Source organism: Gasterosteus aculeatus, chromosome 20 (assembly GCF_964276395.1).
Source record: "Gasterosteus aculeatus chromosome 20, fGasAcu3.hap1.1, whole genome shotgun sequence".
Lineage (NCBI taxonomy): Eukaryota > Metazoa > Chordata > Actinopteri > Perciformes > Gasterosteidae > Gasterosteus > Gasterosteus aculeatus.
Genome location: NC_135707.1, coordinates 10,250,590 through 10,272,203, shown reverse-complemented (window position 1 = coordinate 10,272,203; position 21,614 = coordinate 10,250,590). Strand labels below are relative to the sequence as shown.

At 42.4% G+C, this 21,614-nt stretch overlaps 1 protein-coding gene across 14 annotated transcripts; it reads left to right on the top strand.

The window, feature by feature from the left end:
* The first annotated feature begins 142 nt into the window (after positions 1 to 142).
* Positions 143 to 20,527, top strand: osbpl3b (oxysterol binding protein-like 3b). 14 transcript variants are annotated; one of them, XM_078095113.1, is made up of 23 exons: positions 143 to 326; positions 7,492 to 7,638; positions 9,125 to 9,241; positions 9,861 to 9,914; positions 10,155 to 10,268; positions 10,489 to 10,653; positions 10,793 to 10,916; positions 11,391 to 11,494; positions 11,802 to 11,894; positions 11,980 to 12,139; positions 12,588 to 12,718; positions 13,168 to 13,266; positions 14,451 to 14,582; positions 15,207 to 15,282; positions 15,448 to 15,692; positions 16,909 to 17,046; positions 17,144 to 17,207; positions 17,323 to 17,401; positions 17,545 to 17,689; positions 18,462 to 18,606; positions 18,691 to 18,817; positions 19,394 to 19,516; positions 19,665 to 20,527. In XM_078095113.1, exons 2-23 carry the CDS (start codon positions 7,543 to 7,545, stop codon positions 19,759 to 19,761), a joined length of 2,628 nt encoding a protein of 875 aa, XP_077951239.1. In that variant the 5' UTR covers positions 143 to 326; positions 7,492 to 7,542; the 3' UTR covers positions 19,762 to 20,527. The 14 variants fall into 14 exon arrangements, with proteins under 14 accessions (XP_077951239.1, XP_077951236.1, XP_040020543.2 ...); XM_078095110.1 differs by having other exon boundaries at positions 14,445 to 14,582; positions 15,207 to 15,300; XM_040164609.2 differs by having other exon boundaries at positions 10,775 to 10,916; positions 14,445 to 14,582; positions 15,207 to 15,300.
* Positions 20,528 to 21,614: the final 1,087 nt, after the last annotated feature.

Sequence of the window (21,614 nt, the reverse complement as noted above, 5' to 3'; positions counted from 1 at the left end):
CTCCACTGCGTGCCCTTGCTTTTTGGGGTCTTCCTCAACACGTCACGGAAAAAAAGATGCTGTCAGGGCCCCGCCCTCTGCTGCCGACGCGGGACTCTGTCCTGAATTCTGATTGGTCGGCTTCCGTCAGTCACTCAGGGTGTTGCCCGCCTCCCGAGTTGCGGCGGACCAATGGACGGTGTTCAGAGCAGAGCCGGGCGGCGAGCTGCGGGTCGTGGGCTGTAATTCAAGGACCTCTCCGTCGCGTCTCTCATTCGGGTTCAAACCAGCTGATTACAACGTCTCTGTCTCCATCAGCTGGAATTCACATCTGCAACTTTGTCAAGGTGAGTGTCTTCTCGTCCTTGGGTGAGTCAAACGTTATCGTCTTTTTAAGAGATGGCGTTATTCTTTCTTGGAAAATATGTGAATTGAATAATTCAAGTGGATTTAAAAGTTCATTACACTTCTTGTTTTCTCGCTCTTCGAGGCAGCATGTGAACATCAGTTCAACCGCAGGGCAATTTCTGAATGCTCGCTTGTAAGGCATGAAAATGAAATAAGCCAAATGTAAACCGCACTTACTGGGTTTCCCAAGCAGTCAAGCTTTTGCATCTTACAATAAACAGTAAAATATCCCCTTTGTCACCATGGCAACTCTGCGCTCCCTTCCCCTTTTCTTCTACACAAGTGAAGACAAGTTGTGGATAATTGACTGTTTCCACATAAATCAACACGGTTTATAGCAAACTATTACAAAATCTCAGTCTCATGCCAGACGTATGAATAACATGGCTGTAGCTGTGTGTTGAGTAGATGTAGGTGTGAGTGATAGGGAGCAAAGATGGGATCCATTTTCGTTTCCATTAACACAGACTTACATACAGAAATGTGGAGGATTTACAATATTTCTGTTAGAATGCAGATATCAGCACATACAAGAACATGTATGCAGTGTACATGTATGAACATGTATGCATTAGGACGGTTCCCAGATAATTACAATCCTGCATGAATCCACCACAACAATATGGTCAATATAAGCGTTTGTCCCGGAAAAAAAGCACACCCGAGTGTCTGTTAATCCTTAAACGTTTAGTTGAGTCCAAGCTTTTTTTGTTTGTAACCGTGGCTCACTTGCAGACACGTTGTAATTTTTGGACTAGCAAGGCTATCTCAGCTCTTTAGGGTGTTGTGTCAACAGGGCAACAGAGGAGGCCTTTCAGGGGCTGCTTGTGCTTAAGTGTGGGGCTCAAAGGAGCCATTGAGTGTCTGAGGTGATGCACATGCTGCGTCAGATTGGTTTACAGGTGAAGGACTTAATCCGAACAGTTCTCACAGACTGGATACTTTGCTTTTTGACGTTCTCCTTTAATAAACACTTGGGGGGGGCCTGTGGTGGCCAAACTCAGCCTGTGGACAACTTCTCTGTCCATCTGTTCACCGGCTCCGAGGCTTGTTTGTTGGGCAAGTTGTTATTCTTGCAGCTCCCTGCAGGGTTTTTAGTTCTCGACACACCTAAATCAGTTATTGCAGTCGGAACCAGGGAGGCTGTGAGGGAGAGACATTTGTCTTAAATAGCATTGAACTATGCGATCGCCAAAACACTGACTTTTAAGTCACACGGTCGGCTAACCGATGTAAGAATCCACCTCTTTACAAGCAGTGAATATATAGCATCTTGTGCGTGGGGAAGGTGTCGCCTCTCTTACCGTGGCAGTTGGTCTCCATAAATAACTAATGTGGTTTCACATGTAAACAGGTAGATGGGCTTTTAGCCAACGAACCAACTCACTTCACGAATGTCTGCTTTTTCTTCTAGGTAAGATAACAAAAGGCAACGGTACTAAACAGTAGCAACGACACAGAGTGTTCAATAACTTTGGTGTAAAAATGAAGGAATGGTCTGATTGAAGGAATAATGGCTTTAGAGTGGCGGAAAGAAGCGGGAAGGCTGCTTTCATTACTTTGTTAAATGGTTGCTAGATATTAGCATGACATTTTAATAAGGGGTAATCATAATGATAATATCTTATTGTTGATAAACAGCTAAATGTAGTTTGTTCCTGATAGCACCAAATCAGCGTTGTCAAACTTTGACTGGTGGTAACTCAACAATTTTGCCAATAACTCTTTTGTTTCGGTCTGGACAGAATCTAATAAATTTCACTTTCAGTCGACGGGCAGTTTCATCAGATTAAAAACCCAAACTGTAAGTTGAGCCGGAGTTTCTAGAGAGTGGACTTTCCATGCAGCACAGATGGTCCTCAGGGCTGCTTTTCTGGGGTTCTTCTTGCATCACCAGCGGACTTGGCTTCATAGGAAGACAATGTTTCTCCGCCAGTTGGTCCTCTGCTGTGATTCAGATATCTCAACGGCTGTTGGCTTGTTTGCCATGAAATCAACTTCACCCGTACTTGGTGTCTGGAGCTAATTAGTAAACGTTAGCATACTAACAGCCTAAACGAAGCTGGTAAATATAACTTGCCACACAGCGGCATATTAGTCATGTCACTGTGAGCACGTTAGCATGATCTTTAAAGCAGCGCTGTGCCCGAGTAAAGCCTCACACAGCTGCCAGCATGCCTGAAGAAAATTAAATTGTGTTTTAATTGGGTATGAGGTCATGATTTCATTGCATCTGCATTATTAAAAAGAAGAAAAGAAAACAGTGTGAGTCTGTTTCTGGTGATGTGACAGTTTATCAGTTTATCTATGCTACTGAAACAGACAGGGAGTCCTGCGAGATCATCCAAGGTCAAGTCCATGAAGTGAATCTCTCAAGACCCTTAACCATAGTTTATGGCCGTCTGTCCATAAATGGAAAAGTAATGGAAAATAATGTCAATGTAAATGTGCACTTAAAGGACATTAAAGGATATTTCTTCAGTCCAGATGGGTTTTTTTTCTTCATTTTTATGAGACAGCATGCTAATAACAACAATGAACGCCCCAATATCATCATTTTATCAGAATGGAGGATGATGATGCTGGTTTTGCATCCTGTCCAGAGCGCTAGTTGAATAGTGCTGTCACACAAGTAGCTGCATATGCCGAGAGCCATCAAGGACGAGGAGCATTTCAGTATTTCATGTTTTTCCCCACCGTTTTGTCATTGAGGGTCGAGCTGTGAGTCCTAATGAGGTGCTGTTGAGTTATGAGTCTGTCAGGCTCCCACCGTGATAATTTAAAAAAAGAGAGAGGACCTCTTTCACAGCAGAAATAAATAGTGATGGGAGGGGAACGTTGAGGATGTGGTTGATGAACAGGATGCGCTCGATAGCGTGTGTGCCAAAGCCTGTCATATATCCGAGTTTCGAAGACGTGAATGAAAAGACATTTTATGCTGCAGGAAGTTATCATGGAGGAACTGTTTCTGTCCCTCTGTCGTTCCCTCAACTTCCCTCCCTCAACAAGCATTTTCTCTTGGGTGACAGAGTAGAATGCATAAAACTCCATTTCAGCTCTCTAAAAATGAAAGACTGAAGAGGGCAAAGACGGACGCGCACGCCTTAAGCTCCGCAGTGTGGATTTGGTTTTTGGAGTAGCTCCTCTTGTCCTTGGCGACCTGTCACCACGATGTCTTAAGCCGTTGAGGGGCATGATGGATTATGTGGGCTGGCAAAGGTTACCGTGCTTTTTTCGAGAGATGTGCCGATGAATAATACATCTCATTTTGTGCATTTAGTCTCTGTGTCCATTTTTTGAGTGAGTAGATATTGCTCTAGATAATGCTGCATGAATATTTCCATAAAGAAATAAATACTTAAATGGGGATATGGCATATTCCCATGTTCCATTCTCCATGATACAGTAACTCCACAAACGATTGCAGCCTGTTGAAGGGCCTTAACTCAAACCCAATGCATTCATATTTGTCCCCGATCTGAACCCATCGACTACTGTTTATGGTGATATGATGAGACACTATTGATAAGAGACAGTTCTCACTTGTCTGTATGGCGCTTAAGTGTTGATTCAGTCACGTAAACTGTGCATAGTAATTCCTTTTTTAGTTCTATAAGTGAAATTGGGGGGAATTGCATTTTAGTACTACGTTTTATTTGTATTCAATTTTAAATATGTAGTAAGACATGACGTGCATTTTTCGTAAATACCCTTATAGCTGTCGTGCTGAATTAGTCAGATAGATAGATGGATATTTTATCCATCCTGCAAGGGGAAATCTTTTTGCTAAAGCAGTTAGATGTGAACATTAATATGTCTGTCGATCTTCTCTTCTTACTCCCTAAAGAAACCAAATGAGAGCCTTTCCCAAAGTGTTTGACTCTCACTGTACTTACGCACTATTTCCGTTGCTGCATCCATACCAGGGTTTTTCTTCCCCACCCAAGAAATAGTTGTTCCGCATTTCACGTAATGAAATCACAGAGACTAAGTGGCATCCTCCCAGCAGGGTAAAGCACAGATGCAATAACACCAGTGATATCAAAGTGGTTCATTTCAGACACATGAAATTAGAACGCACTCTGTCTCCTTTGGGGGGAAACCGCTATTAGAAAACGTTCTTTGTGGCGGTTCTGTTTCCAAAGCAGGAGGAATAATATCTGTGCCTATGACAAACCCGCTTCGGATGATTATAAACATTCCATCTTTGTAATCATGCAAACCTCTCAAAGCACCTCGACACTACTGAACTCACTAGCAGTGTTGCATCTTCCTAAAATTTGTTTGGCTTTTACTGAGTGTTTAAATGTATTTGCCAACCCAACTTCTTTGAGTGGCTTTAATGCATCAGTGTTTCCCGTCATTACTGCAAACTGTATAAGGCTGTATGAACTAGAAAAGCCATGAGATGTTGGTGAGTCACATCCTAATGATGCCTAGTGATGCTGCTGGGCTTGTCAGGCTTCAGGCAGACTCTGGAGACGGGAAGGACCGGCGAACATGTGCAACGTGAACTGCAGAATGTAATAGATGGCTTTCAGCTGCAGCGAATCGAGTTAGTGCGGCTTAAAAGAACATTAAACCATCTATAACTTCAACTCAAATCTATAGCCCACTCAGGGTTGGAATGCCTTAATGTTACAAAATCAGGCATATGAATTTTGAAAGGCTTAAAATCTCAGCTGCTCAGGAGGGAAATTTCAGGAAGTGAACAATTTGTGTAAATAATTGTTGGTTACAGCCCATGTTGCGTAACACAATTCATCCAGGACAGGACATGATGGCTGGTGTCAAATTTCACGACATCAATCCAGTAGTTGCCAGGACACTCCTTTAGCCTTTGGAAAGAACATCTGTGTGTATATCTGTTCCTTAAGACAAAGAAGAACTGTCTGACTTATTCATGAGAAGTTACGTCTTATTCAAAATGTGTCCCCGCTTTAGATTTCCAATGATTTGTTTTCTGTATTCTGTATACGGTTTGAAGAGTTTTCAGTTATTGTCCACTAAACACAGGTCTACAATTCACTTTAATACATTGAAATGGTTTTGCTGTGGTTTATTCTGATATAAATTTCGCCCATACTGCCTCATAGATAAATACATCTAATGGGAAAATAACAATTCTTTGTAAAGTCAGAAAAAGGTTTTCCAGAAAAAAAATACAGCAAAATGCATCATTATTATTCTTTTTGAGCAGTCAGCAGTTGCTTTGTTGCACATTTCTGATGCCTCTTTTATTTGACCCTCAGCAGGTTTTGTAAATGTTTGTACATATTTGTGTTCATGTCGCAAGTGAAGTAAAAGGAAATCCCTAATAATAGTAATCTTAACCCCTGCAGCAGTAATCTGATGTAGTTTTATTGCATCACTTTTCTATCTCTCCCTCATGGCGTTGTAGAGCGTGTGCTCTGCAGACAGAAAGGGTCGTTGCCGTATCAGAGCCTGACAAGTGGCGTTGTTAGATGAGATGAAAAGGTGCCCTTAACGGTGACGGTGTTCCTGAGCTGAGCGAAGCAGGTGTGATCAGTGGAAAGTTGTTGAATAAATCATAGGAGATGGAGAGGATGGAGTGGATGGATGGATTACATTTAGTATCTCATAAATCATGGTTGTTTGTCTCTCAGCCGCTCCGGGTTTTTGTCCAGCTGTCCAAACGCACAATTAGCGCTTTCCTGCAGTTGGGTCCTTTTGTGAGTCCTGTGACTTTGATGGATTGTTGTGGCTGCGTTCGGGGTGTCGAGCTCGGCCTGCGGTCCACGGACAGAGCAGTGGAAGGACGGTCACATGACCACGGTTTTGTCTGTGGCCATTATGCAGCACAAAGCTTGCTAGGGCGGGTAAATGTGATTAACCTTGGTGCTGCTCCAAAGTGGTTGTCAACACATGGAGTGTCTAAATTCAGTGCGCGTCGGCGGTGTGATCATCCAAACATTTTCAATGGGAAAAAAAAAACGGGACAACAAAATCAAAATGTCAAATATTTGGAGGTTACAGTTTCCTTTTTTAGATTCAGATTAAACTGTGTCATTGCACAGAATACAAGTACTAGGAGGACACAATGCGGTTTTAACAACTAGAAGGGCAAACAAAGCAGTACGGGTGCAGTGCAGTGTGCTTGATAAGCAGCACAGGAATACATAAAAATAGCAACTGTTTAATAAACTGACAGCTGAGGGGAAGAAGCTCTTCCTGAGGCTTCTGGTCTTCAAACAGAGTTTCCTGTAGCATCTAGTGGGAGCCTGTTTGTTTATTTGGTCCTATGGGAATTTAAAGAATATAGATATACAGAATATAAATAGATTTTCCAAATTTGTGAGCGCTCAATATTTCAATAGTCAAAATGTATTCCACATTCAGAGTGAACAACGAAGGAATGGATTTGAGCACAGGCTTTATTCCAGCTATAAGCAATCACAGAAAACTGCTCTTAGAAATAAAACAAAGTATATTTGACCCTACAGGCCAACTCTCTTTGTTTCAAGCACATGGTTAAAGTCCCAACAAACTTTACACTTGTATTGACAAAACAAACAATTTGCAGATGTCACTATAGGCTCTAGAAACGTGTTACTATGTTGTTATCATTTCATACATTTCATAAAAAATAGATTAATTTAATTGGTGGTTCTAGTATTTGATAATACCCTTAATTAAGGATATGTTGGCTTTTTGCAAGTTGCAGTATTAGTAAGTATTTCAGTATTGCTTTCATTTGGGTCTGACTACATCTTCCAACACTGCTACATGCACATTCTGTACTTCTTGTGTGTAATTTAGATTCATGTAATCCCTGAATGCTAACAATGAATCACTCTCCGTAAGGGCAAAATATGAATTATTCAAACCTGTGACATCTTCTTTTCCTGCGACAATTTATATCCTTGCGTCTTGTCTCTAAATTTAATTTAGTGTTTAATGTTCAGAATTCTTCTGTGTGGCTTTTCTCCTCGTTGCATCCCACATTCTGCTTTTTGAAAATGGAGAAACTAATCGCTCCAAACAACCTAATGCATTTTTTAGTGGGACCGACCTAAAAGGCTTTTAAAGGGCTTTGCCTCTTAAAGCCATCTCTCCTCCCACCCTCTCTCCTGCTCTTAGTAGAGGAATGTTCCGGGTATTCCAGCCGTAGCCTGCGCCGGCCGCTCTGCAGCGATGGGTTCAGAGGAGCGCAGCTCAGCCATGTCGCAGAAGATATCCTCTGCGTCCCGCAGCAACAGCAGCGCCTCGTCCAAACTTGACAGCCGACAGGTAACGCGCGGCAGTGTTGACAGTGAAGGGGCGCTTGGGAGAACCACATTCTTTTTTTCTGACTGTATAGTGGCGCAAACGAAGCTATTGCCTGTCCTCGGGAATATCTGTGTCTTGGGAAAATTCTGGCCCTGCGCTTTCTCAGGCGTTCTCTCGCAGGGTTGTGTTCGGCTCTCTAGACATATACAGTACCGGTCAAACCTTTAGACACGTTTTCTCATTCAATTCAATGAGAAAGTCTTTCCTAACTTTTGACTGATTCTTTAAATGCAAGTCAGGGGAGACGGCCTCATCTTTTCTTCCCAATGTGGACACATTTGGAGTCGTGTGTAAAATGCCAGTTTGTTGTAATCAAACACCAGTGAGTGAAATAAGATACTAGCATCTTTCTGTTTGGTTAAAACAAACAACATATATAGTGAGCTTTAGAGGCGGTCGATCCATTTACCATTCAACAGAGCAGCTGCCTTCTTGTCAGATATCTATGGAAATATTTTTGACCTTGAGGAAGAATTGCCCAGGCAGCATTGTGTGACAATGACTCACGTTGTGAGTGTGTCACTGTGGTGAACGTGAAGGGGAAAGTGACCAGCCCACAAGTCACGCCCGCCCCATCTCCCCCGACCCCCCTACAGGAAGGAGTGTTTATTCTAGCCGGCCTCACCTGCAGCAGTCAGCCACTGTGACTGTGACAGAGTGTGTTTAGTCCAAGCCGTAACACACTGGAACATTCAGAGGCACACTGAGATAAATAACACAGTGTCACCTCAGACCTCAAAGGGTGGGGAGGGGGGGGCGTATTTTTGAGCTAAATCTGCAATAAAACTGCAGAACCAGTTTGGCAAATTAGTCCCGGCCTGCTCCTGAGGGTTCGTCCTACCCTGGTGTCCATGTGTTTTCAGACTATAAACCCATAGATTGTATCCTCGAATGTTATAATATATTAAGGGTATGTTTCCAAATTTAAGAGAAATAAACATTAACCCCTAATAACAAAAATGTTACAAAACCCTCCTGGAATTATTGCCGCGGAAGTACACAGCAGAGCTGTTCGGATTAGTCGGTGATGAAATATCACCTAAATCTCTTTATTTGCAGTAGGATTTGGAGAGTGTTCTAATCTCAGTCAGGAAATTATTATTGTCAAGGCATTGAGATCAGACAGCTAAGCTAATTTTCAAAATGGGACCGTGAGGTTGAAAAGTAGTGTGTAAAGCTCCACAGTGGACACCAAATTTCACCGGGTTGAATTTGTCCCTGAGCTCTCGTCTCAGCAGCATCCTCCCACAGAGCGACTCTACACTGAAAGAGAGACTGAAATTGTACACACACACAAATTGATACGTGCTTTTGACTTTGTAATGGGGATGATTCATGAGTTTTAGGTAACCTGACCTTGCAGCAACCTTGATCTGCATGGGTGTGCACAAGCTGCTTAGCATCTATACATCATGTCAAAGCTCCCTGAAACCATTTGTGCCCACAGGACAGCTGGGAAATAGTGGAGGGCCTGCGAGGAGGCTTCAGCAGTGTCCTGGAGCCCCAGAAGCAAGAGGGCTTCATGCTGAAGAGAAGGAAGTGGCCAATGAAGGGATGGCATAAGGTATATTCACCTGCAAGGTTCCTAAATGACACAGAATGCCTCACACCACCAATTCTTGGCGAGTAATGGACTTAACGACGTATTTCTAGGCGCTTTTGTCAACTGAGTGCAATTTCCATTTCTTGAAGCTGCCGCTTTCCATGTTCCTTTTCTAAAAATCTGCTTACACGACTGATTTGTGTTTTTAACTAATTGAATGATCTTTCGCAGTTGACGAATTCCACCCACAGAGGAGTCACATGTGGCCGCGGTCAATGACTGTCTAAAAGCTTTCGCTGGGATGATACTACCTGGCTGCATTAGCTGATGGCCTGTATACATTTAGTATTGACTCACCGGGAGAGCTTTGTGCCTCGTGCAAGAGTCACATTCACAAAGAGAGGTCAGGTGAAAGATTACAACAGCAGGAGGATAAGATTAATAAAGGCAGACAAAATGGAAGACAAGAGCCTGGGATGAGAAACATCTCACTGCAGAGAGGTTAATAACATGCATTAACAAGAGGCATATTCTGTAATGATCACTCTGTCAGAGCAGGGACTTAAGATTCGCTGTCAGGGGTGTTGCACGTCATTCCGGCAGCATCTCATGCTCTCATTGTACTCCCTTCTCCCCACAGAGATACTTCTTCCTGGACAAGGGCATCTTGAAGTACGGCAAGTGCAGTGCTGATGTGAGTACAAAGGCCCGCTGGCATTGGTTGTCACTTACGGAAGATCACAAAGGACACGAAGGATTGTGTGTTGTTGCACTGCTGCCTGTCTCTGCCAAAATATCTTTCCGTGACCGTAGATATGAAAGGCCCACATCCCCACACAATCTATTTGATATTGATACTAATAGGAATCACATCTTATCGGTTCATTTCGCCTAATTATACGTCCAATTTGTGTTTGTTACCTTTGCCTTGCAGATTGAAAGGAATAAACTGCATGGCTGCATCGATGTTGGTCTCTCTGTCATGGCCATTAAGAAAAAAGCCAAGTGTATTGATTTTGATGCTGAGGAAAACATCTATCACCTGAAGGTAAACCGCAAGGCTAATTCATTTAAAGCAGTCCCTACAGATCTACTGGAAGTGATGTTGAACATGGATTATTCTGATGATTCTTTTTTGATACCTGGAACGGCTGCTAACATGAAAAGGCTTTAAAAGTGTGTGAGAGGCGGAGAATTATAGTACGTGTGTGTGTGTGTGTGTTTTTCAACCTTCACGCCACGTTGATTCCTGGCTGTTGTACCTGCAGATTAAGTCACAGGAGCTGTTTGATGAATGGGTTTCCAAGCTGCGTCACCATCGGCTCTATCGGCAAAATGAGATTGCTTTGTACCCTACCGAGAAGTCCTTCTACTATCCCCACTACCCCTCCCCCATCTCCCCCAGCATGGCGGAGAGCGCATCTATCAGAAAGGTATATGAGCACACTTTAAATTGAAAGGAGCCTATTAAAGATAGAATCTTCTCAGCTTCCGCTACAATATTTACCCAAGTCAAAGTCCTCCTATATTGCAATTGTATAAATTAGCCTTTAGGTCTGTTTGCTCCCGCAGTGCGTGACTACACAGAGGCAGTCCATGGGGAACTCTGCAGGAGACTTTCCTCCAAGCTGCCACAGCCAGGCCAAGGTTGCTGCTTGGCTCCAGTCATCTGACGACATGGACAAGTGCTCCAAAGGTGAGACAGTTGAGCTGTCCCTCTTAATATGTGACTGCCCTTGCCTCTTTTGGGTTCCAAGCAACGTGTCGATAAACTGTGCAAATGGCCGAGAGCCATTATTGACATTTGGGTTCAATCCGGGATTGAACCCAAATGTCACGGCACGGCATCCGTGCATGATGGTCTGAGTTCGATTCGGAGCCGCCTAGTTACAGCTACGGTTGCCATTCAGAGTAAGCAAGGCGGGGGAACAAAGCTTGGTGAGTTTTTTTAATCAGTTAATACCAATATATGTCCACTCGCTGTCTTATTTGCAAGTATGACTGGCATTATGTTGTTGAGTTGTAGACAGAACTAATCAACTGTACAACGGCCATCAGCATTCTGATGATATGTCCTCTCAACATTTTCCAAACAACTAACTTGCAAGTGTACTGCCCTTTGTGTTTTTGCTTATCCCTGCCCTACTTTTCCTTTTCCTACACTCAACAGACCTGTCAGTCTGTGAGGCGGGCCTGCTGGAGCTCAGCCACCTGCTTCAGAGTATGGAGGTCCTGCACCGGACCTATTCTGCTCCGTCTATCCAGGCACTGCAGGTCAGTACGTTATCCCTGGTTTATTTCACTTGACATGCAGAGCCGAGTTGCTCATTATAATTGTGATTTAATATTAGGTCTGAGAAACTGGCAAGTAAATTATCCTCATCGAATCAAACATATTGGATGACTAAGAATCTTCGGCTTTTGTCTTGTTTTGTCTTTTATCGTGTCTCTCCACCAATTGTTTTCTTACGCTGCCATGTCATTGCCGCTAAATATAGAATACACTTAGACCTTACTGCCAACAATAAAAAAAACACTTCTTTGTCCTCAAACATAAATATCTTTTCCTTTGGTTCTCGAGGCATCTACATTTGACAGCCCCAAGAAGGAAAAGAGACTACCGAGGAAATGGTGCACTAAAAACTACAACAAAGATGTCAAAAGCACTCTGCAGGTAGACTTCACGACGATCAAGTGTGATTGTATTTGAGCTTTTGTTGTGTGAGTCTCTCCAAAGTTCTACTCCCGCTCTACTGAAGGTACCGAGCTGCATCTCCTCCGGCTCCATCCGCCTCCACGCCTCCAACCCCAACCTCTCCACCGCTGCACTCGCCAATGACAAGGCCGACACTGAATCAGTTGATTCCACTTTTGATGTGGCAAAGCTGCATGAGGACTTCTTCCGCGTTGCCACCAACCGTGAGTCCAATATTGTGAGCTTTCAATTTGACGTCATTCTAATTTACCATGTCGAATTCTAGGGACGTGTGTCAAATTTAATGTTTAACTTATAACATGGATCTGTGTTATTTGCATAATAGATATGATAAGCATGGTTATTCTGTCTATAACAGTTGGATGTGACAATGGTGCAACCATGGCAGTTGTCTCAGTTCATTGGGATTCTGAGGATGTGTCCTGTCACTATGTCCCCTACTTGTCGCTTAGTGGAAAGTTTACATTGATACACCACAAAGTTTAGCAAATAGAGGTCTCAATTAGTTTTCTGCCCAACAGATTTTGGCTTGCTGAGCAATCTGATTTTACACACAATGTCTTGTGCAATAAACTAGTAACTGAATTACCCAGAATTTATTGCGAAATGTTTTCCAGTTGAAGCCCCCTTATTTTCCCCTTGTTGCTGCAGTGCATTTGACCATGAAGACAGCCCTGAGTTCCCTAACCTCTGAGCGAGAGCGATTAAAACAATGTGTCAACCACGAAACGATTCCCCCCACCTCACCGCGGGTTGTCGGTTTGAAGAACACACTGGCAACGGTACGTGAAATCACACACAAAGACACAGAAATGTTATCAGTCACTCGGTAGAAATAACTTTCTTTTCCTCCGTTACATTCCTCTCTGAGGGCACGACACGACGTCGAGCCTCTTGGAATGATTATTACCTGCCCACCTGAACATGACCACATTCCTCAGTCATGTTTCCTGTGGCTGCTGCCGCCCACCCAGGGGCCTCTTTCTATTTGACGCTTACACACTCTTTGCCACGCTGACACATTTCTTTGACTTTAACAGTTGGCTGACTGTGAGAATTGTAGTGAGTCTGTAGTGATAACACATGCGGCTGTAGTATTGGCAAATGGCTGCTTTCGGAAGAAAAAAAAAGCAGCTGCAATGCGTGGAATAAGCAAGGATTTCATCTCATCATCCAGCCATTATTTGTTTGTGTGTGCTATAAACAATGCTTACGCTGGTTGTCTTCCCAGGCTTTAGCCCAGAACTATGAGCTGAGGGAGCGCCTGAGCAAGATTCATGCCGAGTCCCACATCCTAGAGCCCACACTAAACCTCACTGCCCCTGTGCAGGTGGGTGCGGCGATGTTGTGACACTGCTCCCTTTTCCCCGCACCATCACTGTGATTATCATTATCTCTGTTCTATACTTTCGTCCCCCGCAGTCCTGTCTTTGCCTCAGAATGAATGAGCTGTCCCTTCCTTTCTCAGCCAGATCCAACAAAAGTTGCTTCCCTTCACACCCCCTCACTCAACTAACTTTCTTTCATAAAAACAATGGCTATAAAAAGAAGTATGCATCGTTTTCTTCACCACAAACTTCAAGGGAACACAGCCGCCTCACAACATTTGAATTTCCATTGTTTGTTCAAACAAAGTGCTTCCTCTCGGTCACACGCTTACCACATTATCGTCTCCTACAAGAAGCTCTTTGCACTTTTAAAATCTGATTTGCTGACCAGAGAGTGTGAGCTGAACTTAATCAACTCTCTGGAAAGTTGTTTGAACACACAGTGCAAAACTGATGGGCCTCCTCTGAGATTCCCCCCAAGATGATTGATCAGCTTCAGCAAAAACAAAGCGACATGCTTGTTTCCATGTTTGGTTTTGTGGGAAGTGATTATCTTTTGTAGTTGCTTGCTTTGACTTGTTTTCAGAATAATGATCACAAGCTATGAGTTCTTTTTGAATTTGCATCTTGTTTTATGTCCAACACTTATACACAGACAGGAGGGTGAGTGGACACACTTCCCCTTCTGGCTGGCTAATACAGACTTACATTGTGATACAGTCTCAATATATTGGTTTAATTCATAGAATATTTTCTCAATATAGTGTAAATTGCAAACTTCTTTGTAGAATTTTGACTCTGAAGTGTTCTGATTTGTAGAGTTCATTGTTTGGCTTTTTAACCGTTTACATAATGGCAGAAAAAAAAGTGACTCCATGAACATTCGGTTTTCATAATTCTTTTGATTTTTCTGTGTTTTGTTGTCACGTAAAATTCGATGAAACTGAATTTCATTTCATAATACAATCTAAATTCTAAATTGGAGCATAAATGAATGTTTTATACGTGACTGTCTTCAATATATATTGTATTGTTGTATATATATATATATGTTCAATATATATTGCATGATTTTTTCTTAAACTCTCTCTATCCACACATTGATCGTCACCTCTTCTGGCTGTGATGATGTTGCCCTGTTTTTGCTCTTACTTATATCTGTGAACACTGTGTCTCCTAGAAACAGGACTCTGTCGATGACTCCCGTCCCCTCGTACACCAGATATCTAATGAGAGCGGAGCTTCAATCACAGAGTCTATGACCGAGTTCTTCGATGCACAAGAAGTTTTACTATCCGCTAGTTCCTCTGAAAATGAGGTAAGTGTGGGAGCTCAACTGTTACTGTCAGCAGTTCAGAATTGGTCAGTGGGGTAAACTGCTATTTGTGGCTTAGTGGAATTATTAATGTCATTGTAAAATGTAGTCACGTGATGTAATTTGTCTTGTTTGCTGCAACTATTGTTTGATGAGAAGCATGGAGAGAAAAATAAATCCAGACAGAAGGGCCTTAAACAAAATTGCCACCAGATGTTCTGGATTTATTCATCGCTCTTCATTTAATCCAGTACGCCTGTAAAATGTTTGCAACCGTTAAGCACGTTGTGACAATTCAGTCCTGCTCCATTTCAAAGAGAAACCATCGCCTCAAAGGCATGTGCCATAAAACAAGTCCTCACTTCCTTTTCCCTTTCCGTCAGTGTTGCTGCAGCACGCCAGATCAGATCACAGCTGCAGAGAGAAAGTAATGGGAAAATTGAAGTTAATTACTTTAATCTAAAAATACAGCAAGTTGAGGTACAAAATTAGTCACAGAGTCCCAAAGGACAATTCATCTCTAAGTCAGTAGATTTTCTGCAGCCACGTTGAAAGAGACCTGCGCTGCCCTTTCTGCAAGCGGTATGAAGAATGCATCCACCTGCTAAAGTTTTGATGTTTTTTTAGGTATCAGAGGATGACTCATACATTAGTGACATCAGCGACAACATTTCCATAGACAACCTCAGCAATGAGACCGAAGGTGAGAGACCAAACTCAGGTAAACTACGGGACAAATGCTTTGGACCAGATTTAATAAACCTGGAAAATACTAAATTGACCTCAATGCAATTTTCATATTTGCTGGTTGCATTAACCCCACCAATAGCTTTTGGGTCTCCTGACCTCTTACGCCATCTGTTCGCAGACACTGTGGCAGAAGGCTCTGTCCTTTATCAGCGTCGATCCTGCCTGCCCTCGCCCAGCCCCAACAACAGCACCATCAGCCTGTGGAACATCCTGAGGAACAACATCGGCAAAGACCTGTCCAAAGTGGCCATGCCTGTACAACTTAATGAGCCCCTCAACACCCTGCAGAGGCTGTGTGAGGAGCTGGAGTACAGCGAGCTGCTGGACAAGGCTGCTAACACACAGGACCCCTTCGAACGCATGGTAAGACGGGACATTCATTGTTTTGGTGCTTGAGCAGAGAGTCCTTATCGCACGTCACTTTTAGCACTTTAAATAAGAAACCTTTTTAACGGTTTCTTTTTCTGCTGCTAGAATTGGCGGGAGGCACATTTGTCCATTCTGCTTGTGCATTTGAAATGCTCATTTTGAATGAGAAAATTGTATTTTAGGGGTTTCGATAAAGAAATCAAACAAAGCTAATGGTATAAAGTTAAAAGTAAGTATAAAGCTGTAATCAGGAGATGACTAGTTTTTGTTTAGCATGAAAACCAAAACGTCATTGTCTCCAAGTTGAAAAGAGATAACTACTTGTAAAACTGACAAGTTAACATTTTCTATCTATTTCTTCAATCCGTACACAAGCTGATTTGATAAACATGGTGTAGAACCAGGTGAGCTGTTTCACAGTTTCTACATAAATACTATAAACTAAGACTAACAGCTGACAAAGCACAATGAATACATTTCCCAAATCTGCAAAGCTATTCCTTAATTGTAATGGCAGAAGCCAGACAAATGTATTGGTACGAAATGTTTAGTGTCCAAACATATTAGAATAATAAACAGACATTCACAGCAGTTGCAGATGTAAAGGATAAATTCACTTTTTATATGGACGACAACAGGCTTTTGGGCTTTCCACTGTTTGGCATCACCATTTAATAAAAACCGCCCAAACCGACATTCATTTCAACATCATGATTCAGTTCCTGTTGGCATCGGAGGGCAATTTGAGAAAAAGCCACAACAGTTGTTGTTTGCAGCTGGAAGCAAACTGGCTCGATAATCCAGTCAACATTTGGCAAATAATTGTAAAAGGCAAAAAAAGCACTTATTTTGTCGGGCAGTTTCTCTAGACAGGGACATTGTGTGCAAGATAAACTAATATCTGTCTGCAGCTTTCATGCAGGAAGATTCTGCCTCTTTTCAGTGTTTCCTTTTGGTCACATTTACATGACTTTTTGGTTGGACGTTGTTTTGTGTTGGAGGACATTTACCATGCTTAATGCAGTAAAACTAAATGAATGTATAACATATGATGCTTTAAAATGATGATCTATCTCAGCTTGTTCAATCTTTTTTATCCTCGTGGTTTCACAAGGTAAATGCAGCCTTTTGCTGCACATCAGATGAGGCGACTCATTATTCCGATATGAAAATAAAGCCCTGCTAACTGTATTGGTTTCTCATTGTTCAGGTTTACATAGCTACGTTCGTTGTATCAGGCTATGCATCCAGCTACTACAGAACTGGGGGAAAGCCTTTCAACCCCGTCCTGGGGGAGACGTATGAATGCGAAAGGCCAGATAAAGGCTTGCGATTTGTTGCAGAACAGGTATCCATGAACTCTAATTCCTCTGCAATCCACAATTACAGTAATGATAATGATAATGCACTGAAAGCATGCTTGTTGTTACCCTTTACACCGTCAGGTCAGCCATCACCCACCAATCTCAGCCTGCCACGCAGAGTCTAAAAACTTCCTCTTCTGGCAAGGTAGTGGAATGTAGAGAATGAATTTGAACCATCGCTCCTGTCGGTGAAGATTGCAGTAGTTGCGTTCATAAAATAAACGTTAATGTGAACAATTTCCTTTCTTTTTTTCATTTAGATGTGAGGTGTAAGAACAAGTTCTGGGGGAAGTCAATGGAGATCGTTCCTGTTGGCACCACTCACGTAACTCTGCCGGGGTGATTCTTTTCTGCATCTATAATTTACTCAATGACTGGACAGACACGCCGACTTTACAGTCCACTGACCGCATCCATTAAGAAGCAATGATTTAATCTGTCATCCTAAAAGGTACGTTGTTTTTTAATCCCCACTCCTTTAGCTTTGGTGACCACTACGAGTGGAACAAAGTGACGTCTTGCATCCACAACATCCTCAGTGGACAGCGCTGGATTGAGCACTATGGGGAGATCTCCATCAGAAACTCCAGCAGTGATATTTGTCAGTGTAAGATCACTTTTGTTAAGGTGAGGCATGAAACAGGTTACATTTAGTAGCTGTATGCAGGGCTTCATTCAGCTCCAACATCATAGCAGCTTCTGGTGAACGTTTTTAAATACACAAGCCTCCCTTTAATACCAAATGCTATTAATGGCCTTAAGGACTGATATTGTACCTGTACACCACTTTGAATCCTAATTCTAACTTATTTATATAGTGAAAAGTCCTGTACGGTATTCTAGATACATCATACAGTTGCACTTTTTTTCTTTCCCTCTCTGTCTCTCATTTGCTATACAATTTGGGTGGTAGTCATCCACCTGTCAACCCCAAAGGCTCTAGTCTTAATAACCTATAAGCAGTTAAAAGGGCCTTTTTTCCGCATGCGTGGGTCACCCACACGCATAAAGCGTGCTGCAGTCGCTTCATTAGTGCACAAACCTTCGACACAGATGGTGCTCTTCAGCTGCAGTGCACCAAGAACCCCTCGATGTTTTCAGTGTTTGATGTACGGAAGCCTTTACTGAGAGGAGAAGGTTAATTGCTTTAGCCTGTGCCCATTTGAAAGCCCTCCTGAAGCTGTGCGGGGGAGCAAGTCCAGACAATGTCAGACATCATTATGCATCTTCATCTCCCATTAAGCGCACTGGTCTCCCAGTGGGCCCCGTGAATGATTTACACAACAATGACACCTGCTGACAGCAAGAGGACGTGATTGCCATCGCTGCATCTTCTGTTGGTACACACTAAGAGGACGGAACAACGTTCTTCATCTCCACCTTCCGATTCTTTTCCCAGGCGAAATACTGGAATTCGAGTGGGAACGAGGTAGAGGGGGCCGTCACAGATAATAAAGGGAAGGTCGTCCACAGACTCTTTGGAAAGTGGCAGGAAGCAGTTTTCTGCGGAGACCCGCCCTCAGCCACATGCGTCTGGAGAGCCAGTATGACAAGTTCCTTTCACAAGATCTATTATCTTCCATTGACAGCTTCTCTAACGCGGTGGATTTTATTTGTGTGTGATGCAGATGCAATGCCAGTAGACCTTGAGCAGTACTATGGTTTCACCAAGTTTGCTATCGAGCTGAACGAGCTGGACCCGTCGCTGCAGCTGCTGCTGCCACCCTCAGACACCCGACTGCGTGTGGACCAAAGGTACAAAAAATAAACCACCGCATTCTCATGCACGTGAGTAGTGGCTTGTCGCCGTTCAGCAACCTGATTTCTTTAATGTCCGTAAACGATTTTTACAGACATTGTTATGGGAGTTTTCTGTCAGAGAATCAGTCCATCATCTGGCATCGATGTAGAAATAAACGGCTCAATTACAGTGAATATCTGAGCACCTTTTATCATCTGACACGGATATCAATCACATCTCGACCGGTAAATAAATACAAAAATAGCAACTAAAGGCAGATACTTTCAGATTCACCAAACAAATTTGAACTATGGTTTGAAAGTCTGAAGTGTTCACAGCACAACACCATGCGGATACTTCACAGGAGGAACACTTCAATGAAGAAAAAAAACACTTCTAGTCCATCAAAAAGTCCTATATTTTCTGGTTCCAGACAAAAAAATCTGACAACACAAATTTAATCTCATCAGTAAGAAAACACAGTGCGATACAACAGAAATGATTTAAATCCAAAGAACATAAGGCTTACATTTGTATATTATTGATGAATGTTGTAACATCTCTGCATAATGGATGTGCTCTGCTGGCAGGCTGCTGGAGACGGGGAACTTGGAGGCTGCAGAGGAGCATAAGCAGCGGATTGAAGAGCTGCAGAGAGAGAGAAGGAAAGTCCTGGAGGAGAACAATGAAACACATCAACCTAAATTCTTCAGGTAGCGTAATAATCAAGATGTATTAGTTTCTTTAATCTGTGGGAAAGTGGGTGTTCTTACAGTAAAAGGTGTTTTATGCAGCATATCGGAATTTCCATCTCAACTATCTTCCACGATATTGATCACTTCTTTTCCTCTGCCTCCGCAGGAAGTCAAAGGATGATACCTGGGTGAGCAACAACACATACTGGGAGCTACGGAAGGACCCTGGCTTCACCCAAATAGATTTCCCTGTACTTTGGTGACCGCTGAACAGCAGATCTTGCACATATTGAACTGCACAACCTCTACTGTGATCAAGACTGGGTTCTGCATCCACAGTCTTACCATCAACATCCAGCACCGGTCCTCTTTGCTGCGGTTCATTAAAGTTATTGCCTTAATAGCAAGTGCTTATCTTAAGTTGTGTGAACATGTTTATGCAAACATTTTATAGGATTGCTGAGTCATTCGGCAAATGTTGCCCATCTTTTCACCCGATACGATACACTGTACCACATAAACCGAGGAAAGAGAAACTACTCGGTATGAAGAAAAACTAAAATGTTAACTGGTCTACACTAGCTTAAACGTTTTGACCAACGACGACTTTCAGCTCTTGTCTCATCATGGACATTTTCTACCTCTGAGATAAACAAGCCTTGATATGCCATTGATGAAGGGTACACACATACAATATTTATTCTGCTCCTGCCTGATGCCTTACTTGTTGTACTCTTTTGTTTTAATTTATTGTTGTTGCATCTCTGAGATCTTTTTAAACAATGTGTTTTTTTCATGGACCAAAACAAGGATTGTTCGCGTTATCTTTAAACTCTCACACAACCTTTCTTTCGGTCTCAGAAGAGTGATTTCAGCTTTTTGCTATGAGTGTGTGAATGATTGTGCAACTATGAATGGCAGTAGCAAAAGAATGTCACTCTATCTCTGTCATTGCACCATTGTCTTCCTTTTGGACCAAAAGTGTCCAAAAACTATGCTCCATGAGCCCAATAAAAATCTCTAATGCTTTCATTTGGTCATTGTGGCATTTTTTCATAACTCTGAAAGCTATGAAGCTAAGAATACAATTGTAACTTGCATTCTGGTTGCACGTTGCAAATGGCAAGATCCGGACAAACCTGTATGTTCAAGAAATGTAAAACATGTATTAAGATCACTACAATGTCGTATAGGTAACAGTGTATGTATTGTGGGGCAGAGATATCGATGAAATGCTCTGGGTCGCACATTGCTCATTAAATAAAATGCTGACTAGTCGTAAAAGAGAAGACAAAAGAGAAAACTAAATCATCAGTTTTGATATTCACACGTCCACAGGAGAAGAAGTTCAACTTATTTCAGCGCAGCTCTTTTATCATTCTCTTTCCCATCAAATTGTGAGCCACAGGAATACTGCTGGTACCTCAGGAGGACAGGAAAGGCATTTGTTTAAAGACACAAGCGATAGTGTCTTGAAAGAGCCCTTCCCATTATCTTGGCTGTGACACAATTATACAACTGAAGGTGAATCTCCACAAAATAAAAGTTTCATCACTGAGTTAATTTCATATGTGGGACGAGGGTGAACGATAGTGTGACACAGCTGGGGGAACACTTGGTCTAACTAATTGAATACTAACGCATAATAAAGTACGATACTGCTTACTGATCTAATATAAATCAGAAATGGTGTGAACATGATTCCAGAAGATAAGCTGGTGCTTAAGATGCTGAAGTGTTTATTTGTTGCCGCTAGGTGGCAACGAATATCCACTAAAGACAGAACAAAGCCCTCAGTAAACTCATCTTAATAGCGTCCTTGCCTGCACTGATCAAAGTCTGTGATAAACTATGACAGCTGACCCGCAGTCTATTACGATTGACGCATCTCTTGACATCCCCTTCAGCGAGGGTTTATGTCCTGTTGAAGTAATAACACGCATAAAACGTGACGTACCAATCTGACATTTGATACCCGAAACAGCTCATTTTGTTGAGGAGAAAGAAACAAAAGTACCGTGAAAAATATTGTTGTTATTGTTCAGCTTAATGCTACCATTGCTACGGCTAAAACTACTGAAAATAACAAATACTAATTGTAAAAAAATACAGTTAA

What these genes read in the sequence shown, in the direction of transcription:
- osbpl3b (XM_040164609.2), top strand. Translation starts at nt 7,543, where the DNA reads ATGGGTTCAGAGGAGCGCAGCTCAGCCATGTCGCAGAAGATATCCTCT. An exon ending in CTTCCGCGTTGCCACCAACC is followed by an intron (nt 12,140 to 12,587) that starts GTGAGTCCAATA and finishes TTGTTGCTGCAG; the next exon opens with TGCATTTGACCATGAAGACA. An exon ending in AGGTGAGAGACCAAACTCAG is followed by an intron (nt 15,301 to 15,447) that starts GTAAACTACGGG and finishes ATCTGTTCGCAG; the next exon opens with ACACTGTGGCAGAAGGCTCT.